Below are 24,701 nucleotides of genomic sequence, written 5' to 3'. Positions count from 1 at the left end.
CCTACCTGCCTCCCTAAGCCCTTCCTTTCTAAGCCCGCTGCCATTGGAACTCAGGACAGTGGCGGACCCAAGATTTCAAACTTGGGTATGCCCAAGCCCCAAGCTAAAGAAAATATATTACAAATTGAGCCAAGATCAAAGAAGAACTTGAGTTGTTGCCTCAGAATTTGGTTAACAAAGATACCAAATCAAGATCTGTCTGCACTTCCAAACGCCTCCAGTGGTGTGCGCCTGTGCTGGTGACCAGCGTGCCCTCCTACCCGCTGGTATCTAGCGAGGTGTGAGGCGACCCATGGTTGAACTATGCCTACCTACTTGCTGAGTGCTCGAGCCGCAACAGTGGTACATCCACAGCAACACTGTGCGTCTTAGGGCAACACCGCGCTGGGGTTTTAAGGTAGTAAAGGGGTGGCCGTCATCTTTGCTTGGCAGGCGCTAGGATTTCATCTCGTGGTAGCATCCATTGGGCTCATGGCTCTTACGCTCTGCCTCGCCAGTTGCTAGACCGAGGGTGGAGAATGGACTAGAATCAATCTGGCTGTTTTTGATAAATAAGACGAAGAGAACTACAATATTAAAGCTTAACTATATCATACATATGTGTATACTTATATCTACTAATTTTTGGAGCAAAATGTTGGATATGCCCGGGAATACCCGGGCACAACACCAGGTCCGCCCATGACTCAGGAGGAAGATGAATAGGGTCCCCTAAAGGAGGAAGATAAACAGTGTCGCCTGAAGAAGGAAGATGAACCCATTAATTTCTGATCGGACGCCCAAGCACATCGACTGACGAGAATTGCAAATTAGCAGGAGCATGCATACGAGTAATTCTGATTTCTATAATATACATATTTAATATTGGTGTTATTTAAAAAAATTCAAAAAAGCTTAACCATTGCATTTTTTGGACGGAAGTACTAATAGTACCCGTGAGTAGTGACGGTTACCGTTTGGAAATGTAGGAACTTCACTGGGGGCAACTCGGTTTCGAAACGGATCTGAACTTATCGGCGGCCGTCTTATCAGTTCTCTCACAGTAAAACAGTTTGATCGGCTTTAATACCAATCGAACAATGTCATGTGTCCGACGAGGCTCCGGGCTGTAGAAGTCGGTGTACAGCTACGGATGACGGGAAAAAAGAAGGACCAGAAAAAAAGGATCACCGGCGGCTATTTGTTTCGTAGGAGTAAGGCCCCGTTTAGTTCCACTCAAAACTCAAAATTTTTTGTGCAGTATCCATCACATCAAATCTTGCGGCACATACATGGAGTACTAAATATAGACGAAAAAAAACTAATTGCATAGTTAGGTGAGAAATCGCGAGACGAAACTTTTAATCCTAATTAGTCCATAATTAAACACTAATTACCAAATACAAACGAAAGTGCTACGGTACCCAAGACCCAAAATTTTTGTATCTAAACGCGTCCTAAATAGATTGATCCACAGGCCACAGCAGATGCGCTGGTACAGGAGCTGCACAGCAGCAACGCAACGCACAGGGTCAGACGTCAGAGATGGGCGGGACTGCACTGTGCACTGCAGCTAAATTTTAATAGTTGGGGGAGGAATTGTGAAAAATTTGGCAAAACGACACGGTAGCATTTTCATTATTATTTAGCAATTAGTGTTCAATCATAGTCTAATTAGACTTAAAAGATTCGTCTCGTGGATTTCGTCTAAACTGTGTAATTAGTTTTATTTTTTATTTATATTTAATGCTTCATGCATGCGTTTTCGTATTCGATGTAATGGAAAATCTTGAAAAATTTGACATTTTGGAGGTAACTAAACAGGGCCGAAGGCCGGCCGATCCGCCCGGCCCGCCGATGGGACCGAGACGTGAAGCGGAGGTTGCCACCATAAATGAGCTCTTGCCCTCTGCCACTGCCACTGCCATACGGGTACGGCTCGGACTTTGGCGCGGCCGGGCGCCAGGCGGTGGCGGAAGCGGAGTGGGCCGGCGAAAGGGCAGCCCGGCAGGGCGTCGCAGCGGGGGCGGACGAAATAAATGCAGCTGGCGGGGCGGGGCGGGGCGGCGGGGGCCGGGCGGCCGGGCGAGGGGGTGAGAGCTGACTGGCCTGGGCGTTTTACTGTTGCTGGGCTGGCACGGCCGCCGCGGCAGGTGACGTGCCGTGGCCCCGTGGCGTGGCGGTGGTGGCAGCAGCAGCAGAAGCAGGGGCAAGGAGGCGTCCTGGTTAAACGATGGTAGAAGCCGCACGGCAGGCGTCCTGGTTAAAACGGGACAGGGAGTCGTGGCCGCCTGACCGGGTCGGTGTTGTCAAAGCCAGCCTGACATGCCGAGTGCTACGGGCGTTTCGTCTTTTGTCTTGTCTGCTGACTGCTGCCAACTGGCAACTGCCGCCCCGTTTCGTCATCCACCCATGAGAGGTGTGCAGTGGGCTGGCTGGCGCCGGCGCGTGTGCTTGGCTTACGGCAACGCAAACGCATGGCAAAAGTTATGAGAAGCTGATGGAACGGGATCATGTTTGATCTCTTCGCTTCGTGGCATGCCGCATGCCCTCCGCAGTGCGTGCTCTGTGCTCAGGAAGTCAGGAGTCGCACGTCCTCTTCTTCCAAATTGTTACTAGGATCAGGCTTTGTCGCTCTTGGAAGGTTGGACTAATTCTTCTTAAATAGGAATTTTATCTGTCTTCCAATAAATCAGTAATACGCTACTAGTACTAAGTTAAAGAAGCAGTTATTTCCGTGAACAAGAGAGCCGGATCAACCAGAGCCAAATGAATGTGGATGTTCCTAGTTGTTTTGGTCTGGCTTTATTTAAATCTTTGTCAAAAAGCCCAAGGAGCTGTACAAAGAAACATGTAGGTATTTCACAAAAACTAAAATAATTCCTTCTGTTTGTATGGGGTCAAAGCCCAAGGAGCTGTACAAAGAAACATGTAGGTATTTCACAAAAAATAAAATAATTCCTTCTGTTTGTATGGGAAATTAAACTGGAAATCGTATTCCAGGCAGCAACAGTGCTACCCTCGTTCCTGTTTGGATAAAAGTATTTTTTTTTGGAGTTTTAAAAAAATACCATGGTTCTGTGAAATACTTTAGTTTTAGAATGCCACGAAGTATTTGGGTGCAACAAACTTTATGGTTTCAATACCATAGTATTGCTGAAACTACAATCTTTTTAGAGTTTTAAAAACTCCACTTAAGACATCTTTTTTCTAAACCATGGTTTTGCACATCAATGGTTCTGAAACTACAATTTCTAGATACTATGGTTTTTTAATACTACAGCATCCAATAGATGCAGAAATCCAAACATCTATTATTAGGGTGCGTATCATCAAGAGGAGAAGACATAATAAGCACCTGTTCAAATCAAATGCAAGACATGAATAGTACTTGTCTGGTGCGACCTTTTCATCCCAAAAGAGGAAAGTAGAGAATCAGGTTTCGACTAGAATCACAACAGCAAAAGATGATACATATGAAAGAAGGGAAACGAAATTCTGATCTGGGTAAACAAGCTCTAGCAGGCCCAAACTAGACAACAACGGAATGCGATATCAGCATCGGAACGGAAATGATGATTCAAATACAAAATACTAAAGATGTAAGTCTAATCGAGCACCCTGGATACAGAGCTTGACACAAATGACATGGCCAAGGGGCACTGCACAGCCCACAGGTGAAAGATCCGTTTGTTTGCACCAAGCTCACAATGCAGAAGGTATCAGGGTTAAAATGTCCTGTTGTAAATGCCAGTTGTCGAACACATATCTGGCAAGCTTGGGGGGAAACAGCCTGGGGGCAGACCGCTTTAACTGGATGGACCATACGCATCACCGAGTGCGAATTTTGATGATCTTGGCTACATGTCACTTAGTTACTGAGTGCCCCTCACAACTATGGGTTAAAAACACACCACATGATATAACAGAATGAAACCTGCAGCATGAATAGAAACTGAGTCAACCAGACATCCAGATAGATACAGCTTTGGAAAAACTTTGCACGACACTGAAGGCATTTTTTTCCTGTTGGCCAATGCTAGGCTTAATCTGTTATATAAAATTTGGGGTCGGTGAAAATTCATGACACCACCAAATCATACAAACTGCTACTGTCCAACAAATAAAATCTTTGAGCATTGAAATGTCAACTTCCATTACTAATGCCAAGGTTGTGAAAAGTTTGGAGAAGTCCATGGTTGGATGAAAACTAACACCGCCATCAACTGTAACTAGCTCCAATTTTTCTTATAAGACTAAAAATGTAGCGTTCATACCTGGTGAGCCGGTATTTACACAAGTTGTCTTATTCCTTCAAGAGAGTGGCTACAAGATCACTCTCTCATATCACTACTGGCAGTATATAGCCCGGTCTATCTGAGGAGGTATTGGTTTTATCTCTGTTCCAAGTTCTTGCTCAATCCGATACCTGTAACCAACAGGAAAAAGAATTATGTTATAGCAGGAAAAAAGAGAGAAAAGACAACATCTGCAACAGTCATCAGAATGCATACAAGTTAAAGCGATCCTCATAGGTGATCAAATTCACAGCCAGACCAAGGTGGCCAAACCTCCCAGATCTACCAACCTGTAAGAGAATAAACCGTCAAGGCAAAGAAGCGAATCAAGTAATCAACATACGGTACCATGCTAATTTGCTCATTCATTATGGCTAAGGAAAAGCAGAAAAGATGATAACAGGGATAATATTAATACAGTTGTACCAGATGACATGTATTTTCTCCATAGTTTTTACGGCGGCGTGGCGAGGCGCGGCGACCCACCACCTTCACACCTTTACAGCGTCTATGGCGCGCGGCGTGGCGACGCCATACACATATCGGCGTGGCGAATACATACATTATAGTCTAGGATATTAGGAAATTATATTGACAAATGGTAATGCAAATGTAGCTTAAAAGGTACATTTCATCTTCCTGGTGAGTTTAATTAAACAAAACAAACACTTCAGCATTTATCACGTTGAGGAACTTCTGATTTCTAGACTAGGCTGGGTTTCGGTTTTAAGGATCCAAACGGGCCGTTATGGAAACAGGAAAGAAATTGCGTCTGTTTCCGGCCCAGCAGGCCACAGGATCGAGCCTGCCAGTCTGCCACTCACCTCGGCCCGTTCAAGTCCTAACCCTGCTAGGTCACCACACCGCTGCCACGAGGGGGAGGGGGAGCAGGAGCAGGAGCATCCACGAGAGGAGATCGAAGGAGATTCCCATTCGCCCCCATCCGTCTCCCATCTCACCAGAAGCGAAGCCGGAGGAGGGAGGAAGGAGATCGCGAGCAGCCGGAGCCGTTGCCGGAACCCGAGAAGATGAAGAAGTTCGACCCGTGGCCGGATCTAGGCGGGGGCGGCCGGCTCGGGCTCGGGCGAGGCCGACGGAGGGCGGGGGAGGCTAACGGAGGGCGGGGGAGGCCGACGGAGGGCGAAGCGGACGGATTTCCAGGCGGGGGCGGGCGGAGGGCGACCGTCCCGGCGGCCGACAGCGGCGGCGGCTCGGAGGGCTGCTTGCGGTTGCGTCTCGGGCTCGGTCTCGGAGGGCTCCAATCGGCCACTCGGCCTATACAAGTACCCTCACGGCCTCACCCTCACCCTCACCGTCTATTGCGCCCGCCACAGCGCACAAAGGCGCCACGGGGACGCCACGGCGCTATGGCGGACGCCATACACGCCGGAGCCGTGGCGTCGCCGTGGCGAGAGCCAGAAAAACGCCACGGCGATATGGCGACAATATGGCGTCGGTATAGCGACGCCTTAACAAATATGATTTTCTCTATACTATTTCCAATCAAATGTCTACAGTAGAGTATTATTTCTCCGATACTGAAATGCATCATTGGAATAAAGAATTACAATGTGAACATCAAACTCAAATCTCAATGTTTTCAATGCATACCCTGTGAAGATATGTCTCTGCATTCTTCGGGAAATCAAAGTTGATTACAACATTGACAGCTTGGATATCTATTCCCCTTGTAAAAAGATCTGCAAAGGGAAAGAAAAAATGTTAGAACCAGAGGTCAAACAACAATCCACTTCTAAAATGGAAAAATACGTTCATCAGTGAACTAACAGCCTTTGGTGCCAACGTGTCATTAAAAAAAGGGCGTACCCAGTGCAGAGAGCTCCCGCCCTGTACGGGGTCTGGGGAAGGGTGTTAGTGGCAAGCCTTACCCTCGCCTGTGCAATGCGAGGAGACCGCGACTCGAACCCGGGACCTTCCGGTCACAAGCGGTAAGACTCTACCGCTTGCACCAGCCTTTGGTGCCAACGTGTCATTGAGAGCAAGATATTCTGTCAGGCTAACCTTTTGCAGGCAATTAAGAAAAATAATAGATCTGTTCTCTACCATTTAAAGTTTTATTAGGAGCAAAATTACTCTTTCTTTCGGGCTACAAGATTTCAAGACAACTATACCTCTCTAAGAGCACACATATCACAATATTGGGGTATCAAAATGAGGTAACAATGACAAAATTTAGAGTGTTCGTTTTGTGTTTAGGATTTACTATTTAGAGTCCACAAGCATTTCATCTCTTCATCTGTGGTATCCATATGATGACATGAATGAACTGCCCTTCTGTATAGTAAACAATTTTAGGTAAAATGACAGGTACTAAAAAAATGCCAGATCAGACAAGTAACTAACAGCATCTCTCTCCCTTTTTTTGCTGGAAAAATACTCTCTCCTCTCTTTTTGTGAGGCTGAAACTTAACCTTAATACCAACGCAAAACAGAGCTACGAGCAAACATCCAAATATATCCTGGAATTCCGTTTGTTCAAAGGAGGTGAACAGTGCCCAACTCAGGGTCTAAGGAGGTTGGTTTGCCCAAATGTCTTTGGACTTGTCAAGAAAGCTAATTTATATACTGAGTTATCGTAAGATGACGCAAAACAGGCTACATATGTAAAGAACATGGAAGAAATGTCCTCCATATACTAATAATCATTTTACACTACTAAGTTCCAAACAGGTAGTTATTAAAGAAGAACTAAGCAAAGACATGCTAGCTAAGATAAGCGAAGGCATGCTAGCTAAGATATAACCTCCATTGTTGAAAAGCAACAACACAGAAGTAATAGTTTAATTGCAGTAAGGAATGGGGACAAACTATCCATAGTTACAGGTAAGGTAGAGCTTATGAGTACAGAAAGGTAATATTTAATTGCCAAAAAATATTTCCATTCAATCAAAAAAGAAAGGAAGAAAACAAAAAATAAAGCCAGAGCCTAGAAAAGGAAAGTCCGATACCTGTACACACAAGGTTCCTGCATGCACCGTTGCGGAAATCATGAAAAACCCTATTGCGATGATCTTGAAGCATTTTAGCATGGATGTAGAAGCAAGAGTAGCCAAGCTCGGTGATCTTCTTTGCCAAAAGTTCAACACGATTTACAGAGTTGCAGAATATTATTGATTGGTTAATTTGCAGCTGTATGGAAAAGAGTGATATGCATCAGTTACATATCAATGTATTCTAGGTGACAATAGAGGTAAATACAAGGGGGGAAATAAACCTTGGAAAAGAGAGTATTAAGACAATGAACTTTCTGCCTTTCTTCAACAAAAGCATAAAACTGAGTAATTCCCTTAAGCGTAAGTTCATCCATAAGGTTTATAACATAAGGTTTAGGAAGATATTTGTCCTTGAATTCCTTGACGGTCACAGGGAATGTTGCTGAGAACATCAAAACCTGTCGATTCGATGGGAGGTATCGAATCAACTGCTCAATAGAAGGTTGGAACTCAGGAGAAAGAAGCTTGTCCGCCTACAAGGAAAAAAGTGGCTGTAAGTGCCTATTTAATGAGAAATCTTTCACCACAGCACCAATTCAAACTTTAACTTTCTAATATTATCCTCTCTTTTTTCTTCACAGACCCATAGGGCTTCAAGTCTGCATTGCAGAACTTAATTTTCATATATATAATACATAATGATCCATGCAGACGTAGTCCACGTAATCAGATTTGAACATTTTTTGTTGTCGTCCTAGAATCATAATAGAGTAACTATTGATGCTTTGCCCCAATAGGAATAACAGAGACATAAAAGACATATTGTTCCACTTAGTCTCAAATAGAAAAGCAAATCATTACATGGCCAGGCAAACTGAGAACTGTAAGACATAATCTGCTGCTCCCCAAATCTCTTTTTGCTGCAGATTAGGAGTTGGAGCTGGTCAGCTCGGCCTGTCCACTCTCTACTGCTGTAGCTACTAAGGCAATAGGCCATCTAGTACATGTAGTTGGTAGCAAATACATCAGCCATGTCTTGGTAGTGGGCTGATCTAAGCAATGTACTGCTAGTACTAGGAGTAGATGGGGCTGTACTCAGCCATACTCTTGTGTACCTTATAGTTGGTACAATAGTTGTATATATACTACCTCAATAAAGGGCGTACCCAGTGCAGAGAGCTCCCGCTCTATGCGGGGTCTGGGGAAGGGTGTTAGTGGCAAGCCTTGCCCTCGCCTGTGCAATGCGAGGAGACCGCGACTCGAACTCGGGACCTTCCGGTCACAGGCGGTAAGACTCTACCGCTTGCACCAGGCCCGCCCTTCAATATACTACCTCAATGCAATTGGAATAAGTAGTTCAGTTGCCACATTCAGGGTTCAGAGCTGCTGCTGCTGCTCGTGAAGTGTATGTGTGAGTGCTGAGCTCAACTCCTTCTACCTCTAGCCAAAGTGAGTGTGTGGGTGTGCTGGTAAGCTAGCTGCTTACCTGTGCAGGGATCCTAGGGACCAACAAGAACAAGGTTAAGAAGGGAAATGAAACTGCCAGGAGTAGAGTGTGAATAAATCTCATCAGTCAAAAAAAAAGTGTAAATGCATTCCTTTTTGTCATTGTTTAATAATACTTCCTTCCATAGATAGTGTTTTCTTTTTGTCTTTGATTTGTACGTCCTTTCTTAGATATAGATAATAAGCATAATTATTGGACACGTGACCATAAAAATACTTCAGCAAGGATGTTGAAAAATGTAAGTCTGTTTGTTTAAAAACATAAGTAACCCGCATGATAACAAATGTAATACCTCATCCATTATAAGCATTGAACACTCTTTCAGAATGCAAATGCCTTTCTTTGTAAGGTCCAAAACGCGACCAGGTGTCCCAACAAGTAAATGAACAGGTTGATAAAGCCGAATGATATCATCCTTTAGGCTGGTTCCGCCAGTAGTGACCATAACTTCAATTTTTAGGTGTTTCCCAAGTTCTTTGCAGACTTGCGAAGTTTGCAAAGCCAATTCCCTTGTAGGGACCAATATGACGACTGAATAAGAAAATACAAGAAAAAAGAAGTCAGAACTCAAAAGGTCATATTGATCAGGAGTGCCATGCAGAATAATAATATCTTGAATTGAAAAACACCTTGGATAGCATTTTTGTCTTGGTCAATCTTTTCTAGAGCAGGTATACAAAATGCAGCTGTTTTGCCAGTTCCATTTTTTGCTCTTGCAAGAATGTCACTACCAGTTAATGCAATAGGAATGCTTTCTTCTTGGATAGGTGAAGGCCTTTCAAATCCTTTCTCATATATTCCCATAAGTAGTTCACGTTTCAGAAAATAGTCTTCGAATTCATTTCCCTTGGTCGCAGTAACATCCTGCACAAAGATTTTTTTAAAAATAAAATAAAATCACCAATGAGAAAAATACATAGATACATGGCATACAATGATAAAAAAGAAAAAAGATCAGACAAACTTGACATTTAACTCAGTCAACAATCTGTTCTTAAAACGGAAAGAAGATTATTAAATTCTGATGGGGTTCCAAATTTGATGGATGTATAATAGTGTAAAGAACGAAGGGCGGGCCTGGTGCAAGCGGTAGAGTCTTACCGCCTGTGACCGAAAGGTCCCGGGTTGGAGTCGCGGTCTCCTCGCATTGCACAGGCGAGGGTAAGGCTTGCCACTATCACCCTTCCCTAGACCCCGCACAGAGCGGGAGCTCTCTGCACTAGGTACGCCCTTATAATAGTGTAAAGAACAATAGTCTGTTGAGTATCAACAGCATCAAATACCCTGCTTTCATAGTCCAATATCTAATCTCATAGTACTAACACATCATCACTTGTAATGAACACAACAAAGAATGGATACTATATCTTACTCCAAACATCAAAATTTTGCAACGCAAGTACACAAGGCAATGTGTCGCCCCATTGCCTTACGTGCATGCCTCACCCATTCTAGTCTGCCAGCTGATCAATTCCACCATCTCCCGCACGATTCAGCCTTCTCCTGCTCATCAATTCCTAGATTCCATCACCAGCTACTGTCACCCACTCTTTGTGGCTCAATTCCACCATTGGGAGATCACAGGAGGAGGAGGCAGATAAAGAGTAGGGATGCAGGTTTTTGGGTCAACCCAACGACCCATCACCCGATATGTGAAAACCGGTAATTAACCTATAGGAAAAACCCACTGAGTCCTGGTGCCAATGTGGGTTTTTATACTTGGGGTAACTGGGTAACCCAAACGGCCTACAACACCATCGCGTCGGCCCCACTCCCCACAACCACAGCTCCTTCCTCCACCAAGCTTGCCTCGTCACCGCCCTGTCCGGCACTCCTTGCACTGTCAAGCCTGCCTCACCGCCTCCTGCCGGCTGCCGACTATCTTCTGTGCTCTGGAGGCTTCCCGGCCGGCAGTTCCACACACACCGTGGACGACTGACAATTGAGAGCGCGACTGCACAGATCTGGCAGGTGGCCGACCGGGATGGTTGGGTGGTGCTTCGCAGTGTTGGGCTCGCAGATCCTGTGCAGATTAGCTGCATCCGGGCCAGCGATGGTGCCCTTCCTCCCTCCTAGCTATAGTCTGCTAGTGCGCCCCTCCCATGCCTGCGGATGCGACGAAGTGGCACTGGCATGGGGCTGCTGCGGCGGCGGCGTATGCGGCGGACTCCGGAGACCATGGAACGCGGAGCTGGAGGGTGTGCAAAGGAGCACCTGCGTGAGCGCCTGCTACTTAATATTGCGAGTTGATTCATCTGTTCGCTTCCAACTCTTTTTTCTTCCCTCTCAAATTGTGCAATTCTTATACTAGATTTTGCTTAGTTCTTCAGATTTGGATTGCTTTCCGCCAGGGTTGTGAAGTGTTCCCCTTTCTTGACTAATTATGCCACCATACTTTGTACATAGTTTTGTTAATCAATTTGTATTTGATTGATCCTCAATCCATCCATGATTATTTTGGAGTTGGATGAGACCATGCTGAGACACTGTCTGGCGCCATGCAATATGGTGGCAAGTTCAAGCCAGAGTGGTCAAGGAAGAGCGGAGGACATGGCAAGCGTCTCGACTCACAAGGACGATAACATCTAGAGGCCGTCAGTGCTGGTGTTTTTAGGTCAACCCAGAACCCAAAGACCCAAAAGTTGTAACTGATTGGATCGACCCAAAACCCAACACAGACTGGCTGGGTAGAATGGGTCACCGTCTGGGCTGACCCATTGCGACCCACCTTCAAGGGTAGAGAGGAGGCACCAGTGGGTGCTGTGGATTGGTTGACATGGGAGGTAGCTGCTGCTGTTGGAGCTCTCAGAAGGCATGCACAAGCTTGAGAGGGTGCTATGCACACGAGGGACAGGCGGCAGCTGATACACGAACTCCAGAGGCACAAGAGGATATTGCAACTAGGGCTCGCAATGGGTTATGCGCTGCTAGGCCTTGTATTGGGCTTTAACTGGCTAATGGTCTGTAGCTGACTAACTAGTAATAGCTCACGTACATTCCCATTTTTTACTTCTCTTATTCGATGCATATGTGTGTAAGGGGTTGCCTCATCTCACGCCTTAGAGCTAAAACCGTGACACGTACCGGGGTCACCACACCTCGCCTTGCTACATTAAGAGTTAAGAACCATGTTTGCAATAACTAAACTGTAACTTTATAAGTTTTTCATGATCGGAAACAGAAACCCCATGAGAAGACATAAATTATTTTCAAAAATAAGTAGATTGCTATCTACATCAATAAATGTACCAGTCCATAGCAGTTATTACTATCTAGTACTGACATGGAGAGAGGGGAGTTCTAAAGTGTACCTCTGTCCTGTAGCGAGTATCTGGAGGTGGAAGCTTCAGTTGGGCCTTCCAGTCTTGTGAACTGCAAAAGGATAAAATTTGAGGTCTGGTCTGTATCTATAGCACATACCACGAAGGTCCAAGAAGAATTGAACTGCACATGTCCCTAATTCAAGAAACATTTTTCCATACAACTCCAAGAAGCGGAAGCACATCCAGAGGATATACTTGCCCTTTCAACTATAACTACTACATCACAAGGCATTTTCAAAAGGAAACAACTAAATCATATAATGTACTGATCCCACCTGCTTTTAGCAACGATGTAACAAAATCATTTCTATGTAGTGGCATATAAAAAACTTCCCAACTACTAACTCATGTCAGAAGGGCGGACCTGGCACAGTGGTAGACTCTCTACACTTGTGAACTGGAAGCAGTGTTCCCCTGAATTGCGGTTTAGTAACCCGTTTAATTGGCTAAACAATAAGTGACTGCCTCTTTAACTTTTACTGTTTAGGTGAACACTGCCAGTGGTCCAGGGTTCGAATCAGCCACCTTGCAAAATAAGCAAGGATAAGGCTGGCTCGAAATTCCCTTCCCCAAACCCCACCCCTTGTGTGGGAGCATTTCGGCAGTGCATACACTTTTACTGTCTCAAGCCATTGCGGTGACCCTACATACATTTAAGCAAACTAAACTGGAAAGAATAAGAATCATGCTTTCCTATGAACAAAGCTCACATCTACATGTTTCTCCAAAATATAAACAACAGCATGCTCCATCAATTGTGCCACAGTACGCAATCTTATTGACAAAATTACTTCATAAGAAGCAATCTCTGGATTATTTGACAAATGATGTTGTGTTTGGTACGCTTCCACAAAACTTGTGATCAGACGCTATAATTCCCCTGTCTAGCACCATAAGTTGACTACAAACACTGAGCGCTCTACCACAAAAACCGAATGGTATAATTCCGCCACCTAACCAAATTTCAAGTCCATAAATCACACAAATATGAACCTTCTGTATCGATATCAAATAAGTTGCAGACATTTCACGTGCTTCTATCACCTTGAATCGATGTTGTCGGCGGCAGGCGGCGCCCTCTGTGCGCTGGCTCCTACGGCCTCGCCAGCGATCTGGTTGCGCCGAAGCCACTGCTGCTGCTGCTGCTGGTTGTGGTGCTGCGGCTGCGGCTGACGCTGCACGAACTGCTGGTGGTGCGCCTGCGACGGTGGCCGTGGCTGCTGGTGGTGATGCTGCTGCGGCGGCTGTTGGTGGTGATGCTGATGCTGCGGTGGCGGTGGACCGCGGCCGTAGTAGTTAGGGTTCCCGCCGCGGCCGTTTCCCATGCCGGGAGGGTACCTGGCCCGCGGATCCATCGCAGCGAGAAGCGCTCAAATCGAGGAGAAATCAGGCCAGCGGGTAGATCCCACCCGAGGACGACGACTCGGCAGGAGGAATCAGGTGTTGGATGCTCGAATTGGGAAAAAATTTCTGGGGCGGTTTCCGTGGTGTTTCCCTGTTTTGGCGAATTCGTGGGTAGGGGAGGGCCGGTGGGAGGATTCGGATGAAGCGTCGCGCCGTCGCTGGCTCGCGACGAACTTGAGCTAGACGACAGGCTAGGGCAACGGCGAACTTGGGACGACAGAGTTGGAATTACAAAATGGCCCTTCTTCCCCTGCACGTACGGTTTTTTTTTCCTCTGCTTTTGCCTATGTCCCGAAGTTGCAGTATGTGTACGCAACAAAATTCATAACCCGTGAATTTGAATCAAGTCTCATTCGTGGGTGTGTTTGGTTCGTGCATATCTACGATGGGACATGAATATTTATAGATTGGTTGGATAGAAAAAGCTAAACTTGGATATCCATAACAGGGAATATTCTGGATAGATGCTGGATATCATGTACCTCAAAAGTCTGACGGATGAGGATATCTATATGTTGATTAGAGCATGTTTTGTGTGATAATTAGAGTAGTATAATGCTAATTAACATATTTTATTTTTTATTAGTGATTATAATGACAAAATTAGTGTCTGCATATTTATTAGGGTATAATTAGTTGTTATTATTTTTAAATAATAGATATAATTAGTCAAGTATTCTCATCCCATGCAGTCTCATCTATCCAACCAAACAGAAAAATAGCTTATCACATTCATCCAACCAAACTGACAACATAGATATCCATATCCCGAAATTCATGATAGTTATATCACACCCACTTTGTCCTCAAACCAAACACACCCTATATATCAAACTCGTTTAATTTTTTCCAATTCTTCTGCAATCACTAAAACCATCTACCCATGAATTGTTGGTGTGTGAATAGAGACAACATTGATGTTGAAACTTGGAAAAAAATATCAATGCCTTTTGCTTGTGATACGTGCATCCGCAGTTGAAAATTTTAAACCTGTCACCGATATCCGTGATGAGTTTTAATAGATATTTTTGTACAACTGTCACATCAATGTGCTGGTGTATAGTGTGTATAATGTGGCCTAATCATGGGCAGATTTATCAAAAATAGTACCATCTGTGTGTGTTTTACGATGTTATCTGGTTTGCTTACCTAGGGGTCTAAAACCTAAAAAAGTTTTACGAAATCGTATTGTTCTTAGTTTTATAGGATAGGAAAATATTGATCAATCCAATCAGTGCAGTTTGATATTACTAACTCTTAGTCAAATATTATTTCATACATGGAATGGACAAACTTATGAAACAGATGGAGTAAGCAAAAATTTTAGATGACATTGCTTGGTTTGTTGGTTTAGTAATTTTTTGAGTTAGACCTGGTTTAGTTCCTCCCCAAAAGTTTACACCTTATTCCATCGAATGTTTGTACACATGCATGAAGTATTAAATATAGATTAAAAAATAACTAATTGCACAGATTACAACTATTTTGCGAGATGAATCTTTTAAGCCTAATTAGTCCATGATTTGACAACAAAAGTGCTACAGTACACGCATGCACTAATGACGGATTAATTAGGCTTAATAAATTTGTCTCGCGATTTACTGACGGATTCTGTAATTTATTTTTTTATTAGTATTCGAACACTCCATGCAACACCCCCATATGACACCTGATCTGACACCTAAAACTTTACCCCCTAGAATTGAACAGGACCTTATATTATAGTTGTGCTTTGGTAAGTAAAATTTTATATTTTTTTAAGTTCCTTACTCTGTGTGACATTGCCGTACAAAAAGCAAGAGTTTATTTTGCCTACTCGTTCAAATCATAAGGTGAAAATTTGGACTTGAAACCATGCAATTCCGACCAACTGAGGTTAGAGCACAGCCGCGTAGTGGACTCGAAAGGAGAATCCTCACACATCTTTACTCGGCTCTGCATATACTACATTTAACTGCACACTGGTATAGCACACAATTTACACTTTGTCCTACGGAAGAAACAGATTCGACACAATGCTTCGCGATGAACCGTTGGAAAGAAGACAACAACACTCTGACGGCCTAGTTGATCCCAAGGAACTCGCTCATGGAGAGCAAATCGCAGAACCCTCCTCCACCCTGCACGTCCAACTGATCCGCCGCCGCGTCGAACTCCCAGCACATGCCGCCGACGCCGAGCCCGTGCAGGGAATCCACGGCGCCGCACGGCCGGTCGACCTGCGCGGACGACCCCTGGTGGCTCAGGCCCTGGGCCGGGCTGAGGCCGCCCACGTCGAAGACCCCGGCGTCCGGACCCAGCGCCACCAGGCTGGTCCCGTAGTCCATGTCCAGCCAGTCCGCGAACATGACCTTCGGGAGCACGGGCGCGTGCGGTCGCACGGCGGCGCCCGCGCCCGCAGGCTCGGTGGCGGTGAGGCAGCTGGAGTCATCGGCCGAGGACGACTCGGACCAGTCGGAGTTCGCCGGCCGGCTGACGACGGACCCCTGGCCGTTGTTCTCGCTGGGGTCCGGGCTCCCGTGGACGTCGGAAGGGGCGGGTGTCGGCGGGTCCGCCGCCGCGCCCTTGCCCTGCGCGCCGCCCTCGACACGCTTCTTGAGGTACGAATTCCAGTAGTTCTTCACCTCGTTGTCCGTCCGGCCCGGCAGATGCCGTGCGATCTGAGACCACCTGAGGCACAAGAATTTTCCAGTGTCAGAGAGTCGGTCATAAAAAAAGTTACGTTAATTACTGACAAAAACTACAGCTCGATGAAACTTCTTGTGTCGGCGGGCACGTTTTTGGCATCTCCATCACCAGCGTTTACTCGTGTAGCTTTCTATTATACTACTTTGTAGGGAGAAAAATCCTTGGACATGACGTGTTTCGTAAGAACTATGACACATTGACACCTCTGATTCTTTTTTCTTTTTTTCTTTGGGGTAGTAGGATACTAGTAGGATTATATATAAAAATACGAATCAGTTCAATACAGCACCACTTGCCGTGAGTACTACTAACATGCTTACAGGTCTTCTTTCATATCGTCAAACTAAATGGATTTATATTTATATACCATAATATAAACCAATTGGGCTCGATAGTTGACAGTTGTATTTATAAATCGTTGCGTCAAGAATTTTGTATAGTGGCCCCGTTTGGCTTGCTGAAACTTGGCTGAATTGGCTGAAAACACTGTTCTAGCTGAATTGTTGTGAGAGAAAAATGTTCTTCCGGCTGAAAAAACAAGCTGAATAGGACGGATTATAAGGTAGGCCGAACGAGGCCATGTATAAAACCGGAACAAGATAAAGTACAGGGGCAGGAAGCAACTACTGCAGCACCTCCTCCAGAGAGAAAGTAGCAGACACTGCCTTTTCTTGCCCATTTTCTTTTTCTTTAGTTATTCTGTTTTCTCCCCGGGTCTAGAAAGGGACTCACCGTGACTAAGCGCACTTTTTTTTTCATTAATTAAACAAATGAAAGAGATGCTAGCTAACAATCATCAATTTGAGCACTGGGAAAAGATGCGATCGAGTATCTCGATAGCCGATATGGAGCGCAGATGTCAGCATCAACTCCACCACTTAAAGCGGTCTCCACGTTAAACATCAGCATTTCTCCTTTTTCTTCGCACTGATTGACACTTTTCTACTCTAAACTAACTGGATTTTCCAGCTTATTAACCACACTGCCAAGCACACACACTAGTAGCAAAGCTAAAGCATCCAGGTAGAAATGGAAGCTACTAATATCATAATTTAGCTAGCCATTTGGTAACCGAAACCTTACTTGTCAGTAATCGTCTTCTAGCAGTACAAGTGTACTACAGGCTAAAAGGTGAGGTGAAAATAAGCTGAGAAAGTGTGCGCGGTGCTTACTTGTTGCCCAGCTTGGCGTGAAGGCTCATGACGGTCTCCTCTTCCTCCCGGGAGAACATGCCGTGCTTGAGCCCCGGCCTCAGGTAGTTGATCCATCGCAGCCTGCAGCTCTTGCCGTTGCGCTGCAGCCCTGAACGAGTGGCAATTCACACAGAATTCAGCACACGAGCGCCAACAAGGTGCATTTCGCAATCACAAGGGATTCGTTACAACACAAGCATGCAAGAGCACGCGAAATTGAAGAGCTACGACCCTGTTCTGACTCTGAGAGCTGAGCAGCAGACTTTGCTAAAATTGCCCCACCCTTTCCTCTCCCAAAAGCCAGCAAAGGTACATTTGAGAAACACGAGAGGAGGAACAAGCAGCTGCAAAATAGGGCCGTAGCTACCTTGTCGCTGCGAATTCAGAGCTCGGCGCAAATGCAATTCGCTCAACGCCCCTTCGAATTATTCAGGGAGGATTGTGAACTAACTCGTGCGATTTCTTACCAGCCTTGAGGGGCAGAGCGCTCCAGCAGCCGTGGCCGTAGCGGAGGATGTAGTCGCGGAGCTTCTCGTCCTCCTCCGGCGACCACAGGCCCTTGCGGTACTGCACCTTGGGCTTCTGGCATGCCTTGCACCCCATTATCTGCTTGTTGCCAGAGGAGAAATAATGTCGCTGCAGAGGACAGGAGCGGAGAGCTCCGAGCAGGAGGAGGAAGAAGAAAGAAGGAAGGAGCACTAGCTTGGCAAGAGGATTGGGGTGCGCTAGCACTGTGGTGTCGGTCCTGCCTGCGTTGCCGTGCGAGCAGAGAGAGCTAGCTGTGCGCGCGACTTTATAGGGGTGGGAACCAATGATGAGGTTGTTACTCGGAGAGTTGAAAATGGGGGAGCATCTCTCTTGTACAGTTGTACAGTTGAAAATGGGGGAGTTTTTTTTTTTTTTTTTGAGAATAAACTAAAACAAGATGAAACGAGCTGATAACCTACCAGCCGAATGAGTGCGCTGATCTCCACATATTCTTTTTCGAACGCCAGACATCTATTTTATCTTATTACTATTACTAGATATATTACTAGACAGAGTCACGTTGATTTCCACCATACACACTAGAAAACAAAAGTTAAACTCAAAAAATTCTCAATATTATGACCTTTATTTAGCAGACTCTTATCATTATCACAAATAATACACAATCAGACTATTTACGTTTTATAAAAAAATACTTACATCTATCACTATGAAAAATACATATTGCCATATTGGCGATGGTAGATAAATTATAGTTTCATATTAAAATGTTGATAAGAAAATGAAATGATGTAAAACGAGCTTATATAGTTTAGGTTTCAACTGAATACATATTACAACTAGAAAAAAAGTAAATTACAAAAATTCTAATTAGAGGTCCTAACGCGGCCTCCACGTTAATCCTCACAAGACCCGCTTGAAAAAAAATCCTTGAAATTCTTATAAAATCCATAAATATCCGTCTATTAATTCGTAGACTCTAATCATTGTCGATGATAATAATAGCCATTGGATCTATTCTATTTTATAAATAAAAACCTACCTCTGCGCTTTTGTAAAACAAAATAAACTAACCCATGGATCTATATTTAAGTTATCCATGTGTGCTATTAAAAATAGGAATAAATTAAACCTAAATTTACATCTAATTGTCTACATGCTATTATGATATATAATCTATGCAACCCCTTAAAGTTGCTTCTAAAGTACCACTTCTATCATTACTAAAAAAACTAAATATCCCCTCAAATTTACATCTAAGCTATATGCATCTTTTATTACAAAAAGGTTAAATAAACCATTATGCATATATATGTTTCTAGCCTGTACTATTCTAGAATTACATTCTTATTATGACAGAGGGAGTAACTTTTTATTTGTTAGGGGTATTGAACAATAATCAATGCTTATGTCTTCTAGATTCTAGCCCGTGCAAGAGCACAATTCAGTGGCCGATGGAATGGGGCTAGGGCCTGGCACCCCAAACCTCCTGGATGTCCCATAGTACAATCCTCATCATTTAGCTAATTTAACGATGCTACTTATTAAAAAGTGTTTTATTTGCTAGCTCTCTCTTTGTGTTAATCTCTAATAACACTTAATATGATTTATGATTAATCTTCATGTTACCTTCGCCCTCTATGTTGTTCTTGTTCTTGTTGTTGTAGTTTTTTTTGCATGCACAAAGTTCTAGCTAATCTGCAGAATACATGCCTGATTAGCTAGTTAATGATGGTAATTAGTGGTCTTTTTGTTTGTTCTCCCTCCATACTAATCTCCAATGACATCTTATGATTTAGGATTTGTCGGGGACCTAATACTGGGGTACCCAATGGGGTGAAGCTAATAACCATCAAACGTTGATGCTTCCAAATAGACAAGAACGCAGCTACACTTCTTGCCCGAACGACTGAAAATTGGCTCCGCCTTGCCCGATGTCCCGGGCTGGCTCCGCCTCGCCCGACGTCTGGGGGCAAGCTCCGCCTCGCCCGACGTACGAGGGTAAGCTCCTCCTCGCTCGACGTTTGGGGGCAAGCTCCGCCCCGTCCGACGTTCCGGGCTAGCTCCGCCTCACCCGATGCCTGAGGGCAGGCTTCGCCCCGCCCGATGACGAGGGCTGGCTCCGACTCGCCCGACCCCGAAGGGCTAGCTCCGCCTCGCCCGATCCCCGAGAGCTAGCTCCACCTCGCCCGACCCTCAAGGGTTGGACTCCGCCTTGCCCGACAACTGAGGGCTGGCTCCGCCTCGCCCGACGTCTTGGGGCTGGCTCTACCTCGCCCGACGACTGCACCCTACTCCTTCATAATGATGAGCATAGGGTACGATAGGACATTTGAGTCAACCACAGTACCGGGGACCGTACCCTGCATGCCTACAGGAAGGTACCGTCAGGATACGACGGGACTGGCGCTTTAAGCCCTTTCCGACCTGACAAGCGTCCGAACAGTGTTGTAGGCGTTGACTTTTGTCCTATAGTGTTGTGGGCGCCGCCATCAGCCCTCGGGCGTGGATCCTGACATAAGCATACGACAACCACTACAATCTAAGAGAGAACTCGCATCATCTACAGTGACAGACGAATGGTCACTTCCCCGTCTACTCCCCGTAGGGTCATAGCTCGACACCCTGGCATGCCGCACCGTTCGCTGGTATAGGATGGGACGCAACCACTTACTACACGAGGCCAGAGCATGACCCTATGAGGATCAGCGAACATGCCATCCCTGGCATGGTCTGCCATGTCAGTGGGGCAGGCACAAGGGGAAAGGAAGACCCGGCTCCTTCGAAGGACCTTCTCAACCCTCTGGTTTTTTCCTCTTTCTCCTATCTGTAATCCCTGCTCCCCCTTGGTCTATAAAAGAGAGGGCAGGGCACCCCACTAAGGGGACGGATCAATTCCACACACAACACATGGCCAAGCAGCAACCGAGCTCTTGGCATCCTTTTGACCTTTCCATCAGAGACTTGGGACCAGTCCCTCTCTCGACCATGTGTACCCCCTACTATGAACCTTTTTCGGTACTAATAACACAAGCAGCAGCGAACTAGACGTAGGGACATTCTACCCGAACTAGTATAAACCTTATGTCATTTAGTACACCATCCGAGCCTAACGCGCAACAAATATAAATTTACTAGTTGGTGTTTGTTTGAAACACCGACGGTTGGCACGCCAGGTAGGGGCCTTTGCGCGTTCCAAATCAGGCCTCGGATGGCTAGCCACGCAATCAGCTAGGTCCCGAGCGCACACGTGCGTTTCGGTGACCTAGACTTCATCGTCACGGTGGGAGGAGAGTTGGCGTTGGCCCACGCCGCTATCTAATCTCTCCCCTCCATCGGCTTCAACTACGGGAGACTTGAGCGCCAGCTCGGCGTCTCCCTTGAACCCCAGCCGTTTAGGGAGGACCTGCACCACCTAACCCTCTCTCTAGAACACTCTACACGGAGCACCTTGACAGTGCTTCCGTTCGGTCTCTGCAACGCCGTGGTGACCGTTAGCCACCTTATGGTGCAGCGCAAGATCCCATCCCCTGCGAACGACGAGTTCATGGGGATGATCGAAAGCATCGCGGAATCCCTCCACGACCTCCTCGTAGAGGAACCAGGGTCAGACTCTGGCTCTAACTCCAGCAGGGAGAGCCATTACCCCTCCCGGGAATGTTTCATGGCAGGTACCCCCGAGGGACACATCGAAAGCATCTCCACGGAGAAGGCTATCTCGGCAGGCAACCTCAGCGATAGAACTGAAGGGGAGACAATAGCCCCACCTCACATAGGGGTGGAGCAACTAAGAGTCCAAAGCGAGAGATCGAAGAAGCCATAATCCAGCTTGTGCGGGAATGCACGGAGGTCGATCAGGAGATCGAGCGCCGCAGAGATGGTGGGTGCGCATGCGCCAGGGCCCATGATGTGAACCGAAGGATCATCGCCGATGATGAAGCCCTTCCTCGCTTCGCCTGGGTAGGCCAGAACATCGCCATCACGACGGCCTTGCTCCATGGCCTTCTAGAGGCCGTGATGCCCGAGGATCATCAGGCCCACCATGAGATTCGCACACTGCTCGAGCGTGCGGCGACGCAGCAGGCAGAAAGCTCATTGTGTTGGCGACGCGAGCTCAACACCAGCCAGTGCATGCCCTCGGTGCACCCCGCCAGGGATGCATCAGTCCACTAGGCACCACAAGGTGGTAGGCAGCGTGCTACGATCCTGATACATCGACATCTCAGCCGCAATCACGGCGCACGCTGCACTCTCGACGCCCGCAGATGCACCTACAGGGACCCAAGAGAAGGAGCCCACCGTGGCTATCATCCTCGTTGCGGCGGACACTATGATAGCGGCGAGGACCATAGCCTAAGCCCTGACCTACTAGGCCCTCAGTCCTTCGGCCGGCACATCCTCAACGCTGCTTTCCCGCTAAGGTACCGACCACCTACTAATATCCCTAAGTACTCTAGGGAGACAAACCCTGGACTTTGGCTCGAAGACTATTGGCTTGCCTATCAAGCCGGTGGTGCGGATAATGACGACTTCATTATCCGCAACCTTCCATGGTTCTTGGCCGATTCGGCATGAGCGTGGTTGGAACACCTATCGTCCAACGCAATCTAGAGTTGGGCAGATTTAAAGGAGATCTTTGTGAAAAACCTCTAGGGCACATACAAAGCCCTGGGAACCCATGGGACCTCAAGAACTACCGTCAGAAGGCCGGTGAGACCCTCCACGGGTACATCCGACGCTTCACCTGATAGTGCAACAAGCTCCCTAACGTCGCCAATGCCGACGTGATAGGAGCCTTCCTGTCTAGGGCGACCTGCGAGTCCTTGGTTCATAAGCTAGGACACAAGGGCCTGTGAACCACCAAGGAACTCCTGGACATCGCCACCAGCCATGCCTCAGAAGAAGAGGCGGTCAGAGCAATCTTCGATCGCCTCGAGGGCAAGGCAAGGTAGGATGAGGGCACCGGTGAAGGCACCTCCAATTGTTTCACCAAAAGGAAGAATAAGAAGCAACGGCGTGAGGACTCGCTCGTGGCCGCTACTAACTATAAGGGTGGTCAGAAGCCCGCGGAGGGCACTCTGAACCACTTCAAAAAATTACTCAAGGGGCCATGCCCGAAGCCATGCCTTTCCTGTTAAGCATCTGCTCAAGGACTACAGCCTCATGCGGTGGTTCTTGTTTGGAGGCTCCAACAAAGGGGAGCGGGGGAAGGACCCTGCCCCCACTGCGGATGACGTCGTGGAGAAGGACGACAGCTTTCAAATGCCGAATGACTGCCTTATGATCTTTGGAGGATCAGCAGCCTATGGCTCCAAACACTGTTAGAAGGTCTCACACCACAAAGTCCACATGGCCCAACCAGCCACACCTCCCTTCCTCCAGAGGTTGGAGTCTGCCATAACCTTCGATCGGACCGACCATCCAGATACCGTCCTGCACTTGGGGAGATATCCGCTTATGGTCGACCCAATCGTTGGCCTAAAGCGACTCACCAAAATACTGATGGACAGAGGCAGCGACCTCAACATCATGTACGCCATGACGCTCGATGAGATGGGCGTCGACCGAACACGCCTCCGCCCAACCCGAGCACCTTTCCACAGCATCGTGCTCAGGAAGCAGGCCATGCCACTCGGGTAGATCGATCTGCCCGTTACCTTTAGGGATTAGTTCAATTACTAGACTGAGACCCTCACCTTCGAGGTGGTTGGGTTCCCCGGAACATACCACGCATCCTAGGACATCCATGCTACACCTTGTTCATAGCCGCCCCCAACTACACATACCTCAAACTAAATATGCTAGCCCCCCATGGGGTCATCATCGTTGACACCTCCTTCTAGCGCGCCTATGAGTGCGAGGTCAAGTGCTGCGGCCATTCTATAGCAATCGTTGCCTCCGGGGAACTTGCCACCCTCAAAGAGGAGGTAGCCAAAGAGGCGCCCGATGACAAGAAATCGACCGGGTCGTTCGAGTTGACCAAGGGCTCTTAAAAAATCCTCGTGGATCCCAGTAGCTCCGAGGGCAAAATGGTACGCAATGGTACCACACTTTCCTCCAAATAGGAAAGCGCGCTTGTCGACTTCCTCCACGGCAACAAAGACATCTTTGCGTGGAAACCCTCAGATATGCCAGGCATTCCGAGGGAGGTCACCGAGCATACCTTGAAGATCCATCCAGGCTTCAAGCCGGTGAAGCAACGCCTGCATCGCTTTGACGAGGAGAAGCGCGAGGCCATCGGTGAAGAGATAGCAAAACTATCGGTGGCCGGATTCATTAGGGAAGTATACCATCTAGAGTGGTTAGCGAATCTCGTTCTTGTACGAAAGAAGAGCAAAAAATGGAGGATGTGTGTTGACTATACAGGTCTCAACAAGCGTGCCCAAAGGATCTGTTTCCTTTGCCGTGCATAGACCAAATAGTCGACTCTACCTCGGGGTGTGAAACCCTCTACTTCATTCATGCGTACTCCGGCTACCATCAAATCATGATGAAAGAGTCCGACCAGCTCGCGACATCTTTCATCACCCCCTTCGGATCGTTCTGCTATGTCTCGATGCCATTTGGTCTGAAGAACGCTGGGGCTACGTACTAGCGTTGTATGCTCAAATGCTTTGGGGACCTCATCGGGCGAACCGCTGAAGCCTATGTTGATGACATCGTGGTTAAGTCCAAACGGGCTAACCACCTCATTGTCGATCTTGAGCAAACTTTTGCAAAACTCCGAGTGAATGGCATCAAACTCAATCCCGAGAAATGTATTTTCGGGGTCTTGAGCAGCATGCTACTCGGCTTCATTGTCTCCGAGCGTGGCATCGAAGCCAACCTGGAGAAGATCTCAGCCATCACAAGGATGGGCCCGATTC

General features: G+C 46.8%; 2 protein-coding genes across 3 annotated transcripts; both read right to left on the bottom strand.

Moving 5' to 3' along the window:
* Positions 1-3,351: 3,351 nt before the first annotated feature.
* On the bottom strand, positions 3,352-13,734 carry LOC136491005 (DEAD-box ATP-dependent RNA helicase 6). Of its 2 annotated transcripts, none has more exons than XM_066487211.1 (10): positions 13,106-13,732; positions 12,050-12,110; positions 9,368-9,602; positions 9,031-9,269; positions 7,513-7,764; positions 7,247-7,427; positions 5,889-5,977; positions 4,494-4,567; positions 4,257-4,408; positions 3,352-3,916 (listed from the first exon to the last, which is right to left on the bottom strand). In XM_066487211.1, exons 1-9 carry the CDS (start codon positions 13,414-13,416, stop codon positions 4,330-4,332), a joined length of 1,521 nt encoding a protein of 506 aa, XP_066343308.1. In that variant the 5' UTR covers positions 13,417-13,732; the 3' UTR covers positions 3,352-3,916; positions 4,257-4,329. The 2 variants fall into 2 exon arrangements, with proteins under 2 accessions (XP_066343308.1, XP_066343309.1); XM_066487212.1 differs by lacking the exon at positions 3,352-3,916 and adding an exon at positions 4,704-4,785 and having other exon boundaries at positions 4,346-4,408; positions 13,106-13,734.
* A 1,571-nt stretch (positions 13,735-15,305) lies between these two features.
* LOC136493884 (transcription factor LAF1-like) lies at positions 15,306-18,167 on the bottom strand. Its single transcript, XM_066490008.1, has 3 exons — positions 17,814-18,167; positions 17,326-17,455; positions 15,306-16,135 (listed from the first exon to the last, which is right to left on the bottom strand). The coding sequence occupies exons 1-3, from the start codon at positions 17,947-17,949 to the stop codon at positions 15,529-15,531; spliced, it is 873 nt and encodes a 290-aa protein (XP_066346105.1). The 5' UTR covers positions 17,950-18,167; the 3' UTR covers positions 15,306-15,528.
* Between the last annotated feature and the right edge of the window lie 6,534 nt (positions 18,168-24,701).

The sequence above is a fragment of the Miscanthus floridulus genome, chromosome 11, assembly GCF_019320115.1.
Source record: "Miscanthus floridulus cultivar M001 chromosome 11, ASM1932011v1, whole genome shotgun sequence".
NCBI classification, from domain to species: Eukaryota; Viridiplantae; Streptophyta; class Magnoliopsida; order Poales; family Poaceae; genus Miscanthus; species Miscanthus floridulus.
Note: the sequence above shows the minus strand (reverse complement) of the source record. Positions and strands in the feature narration are given on the sequence as shown.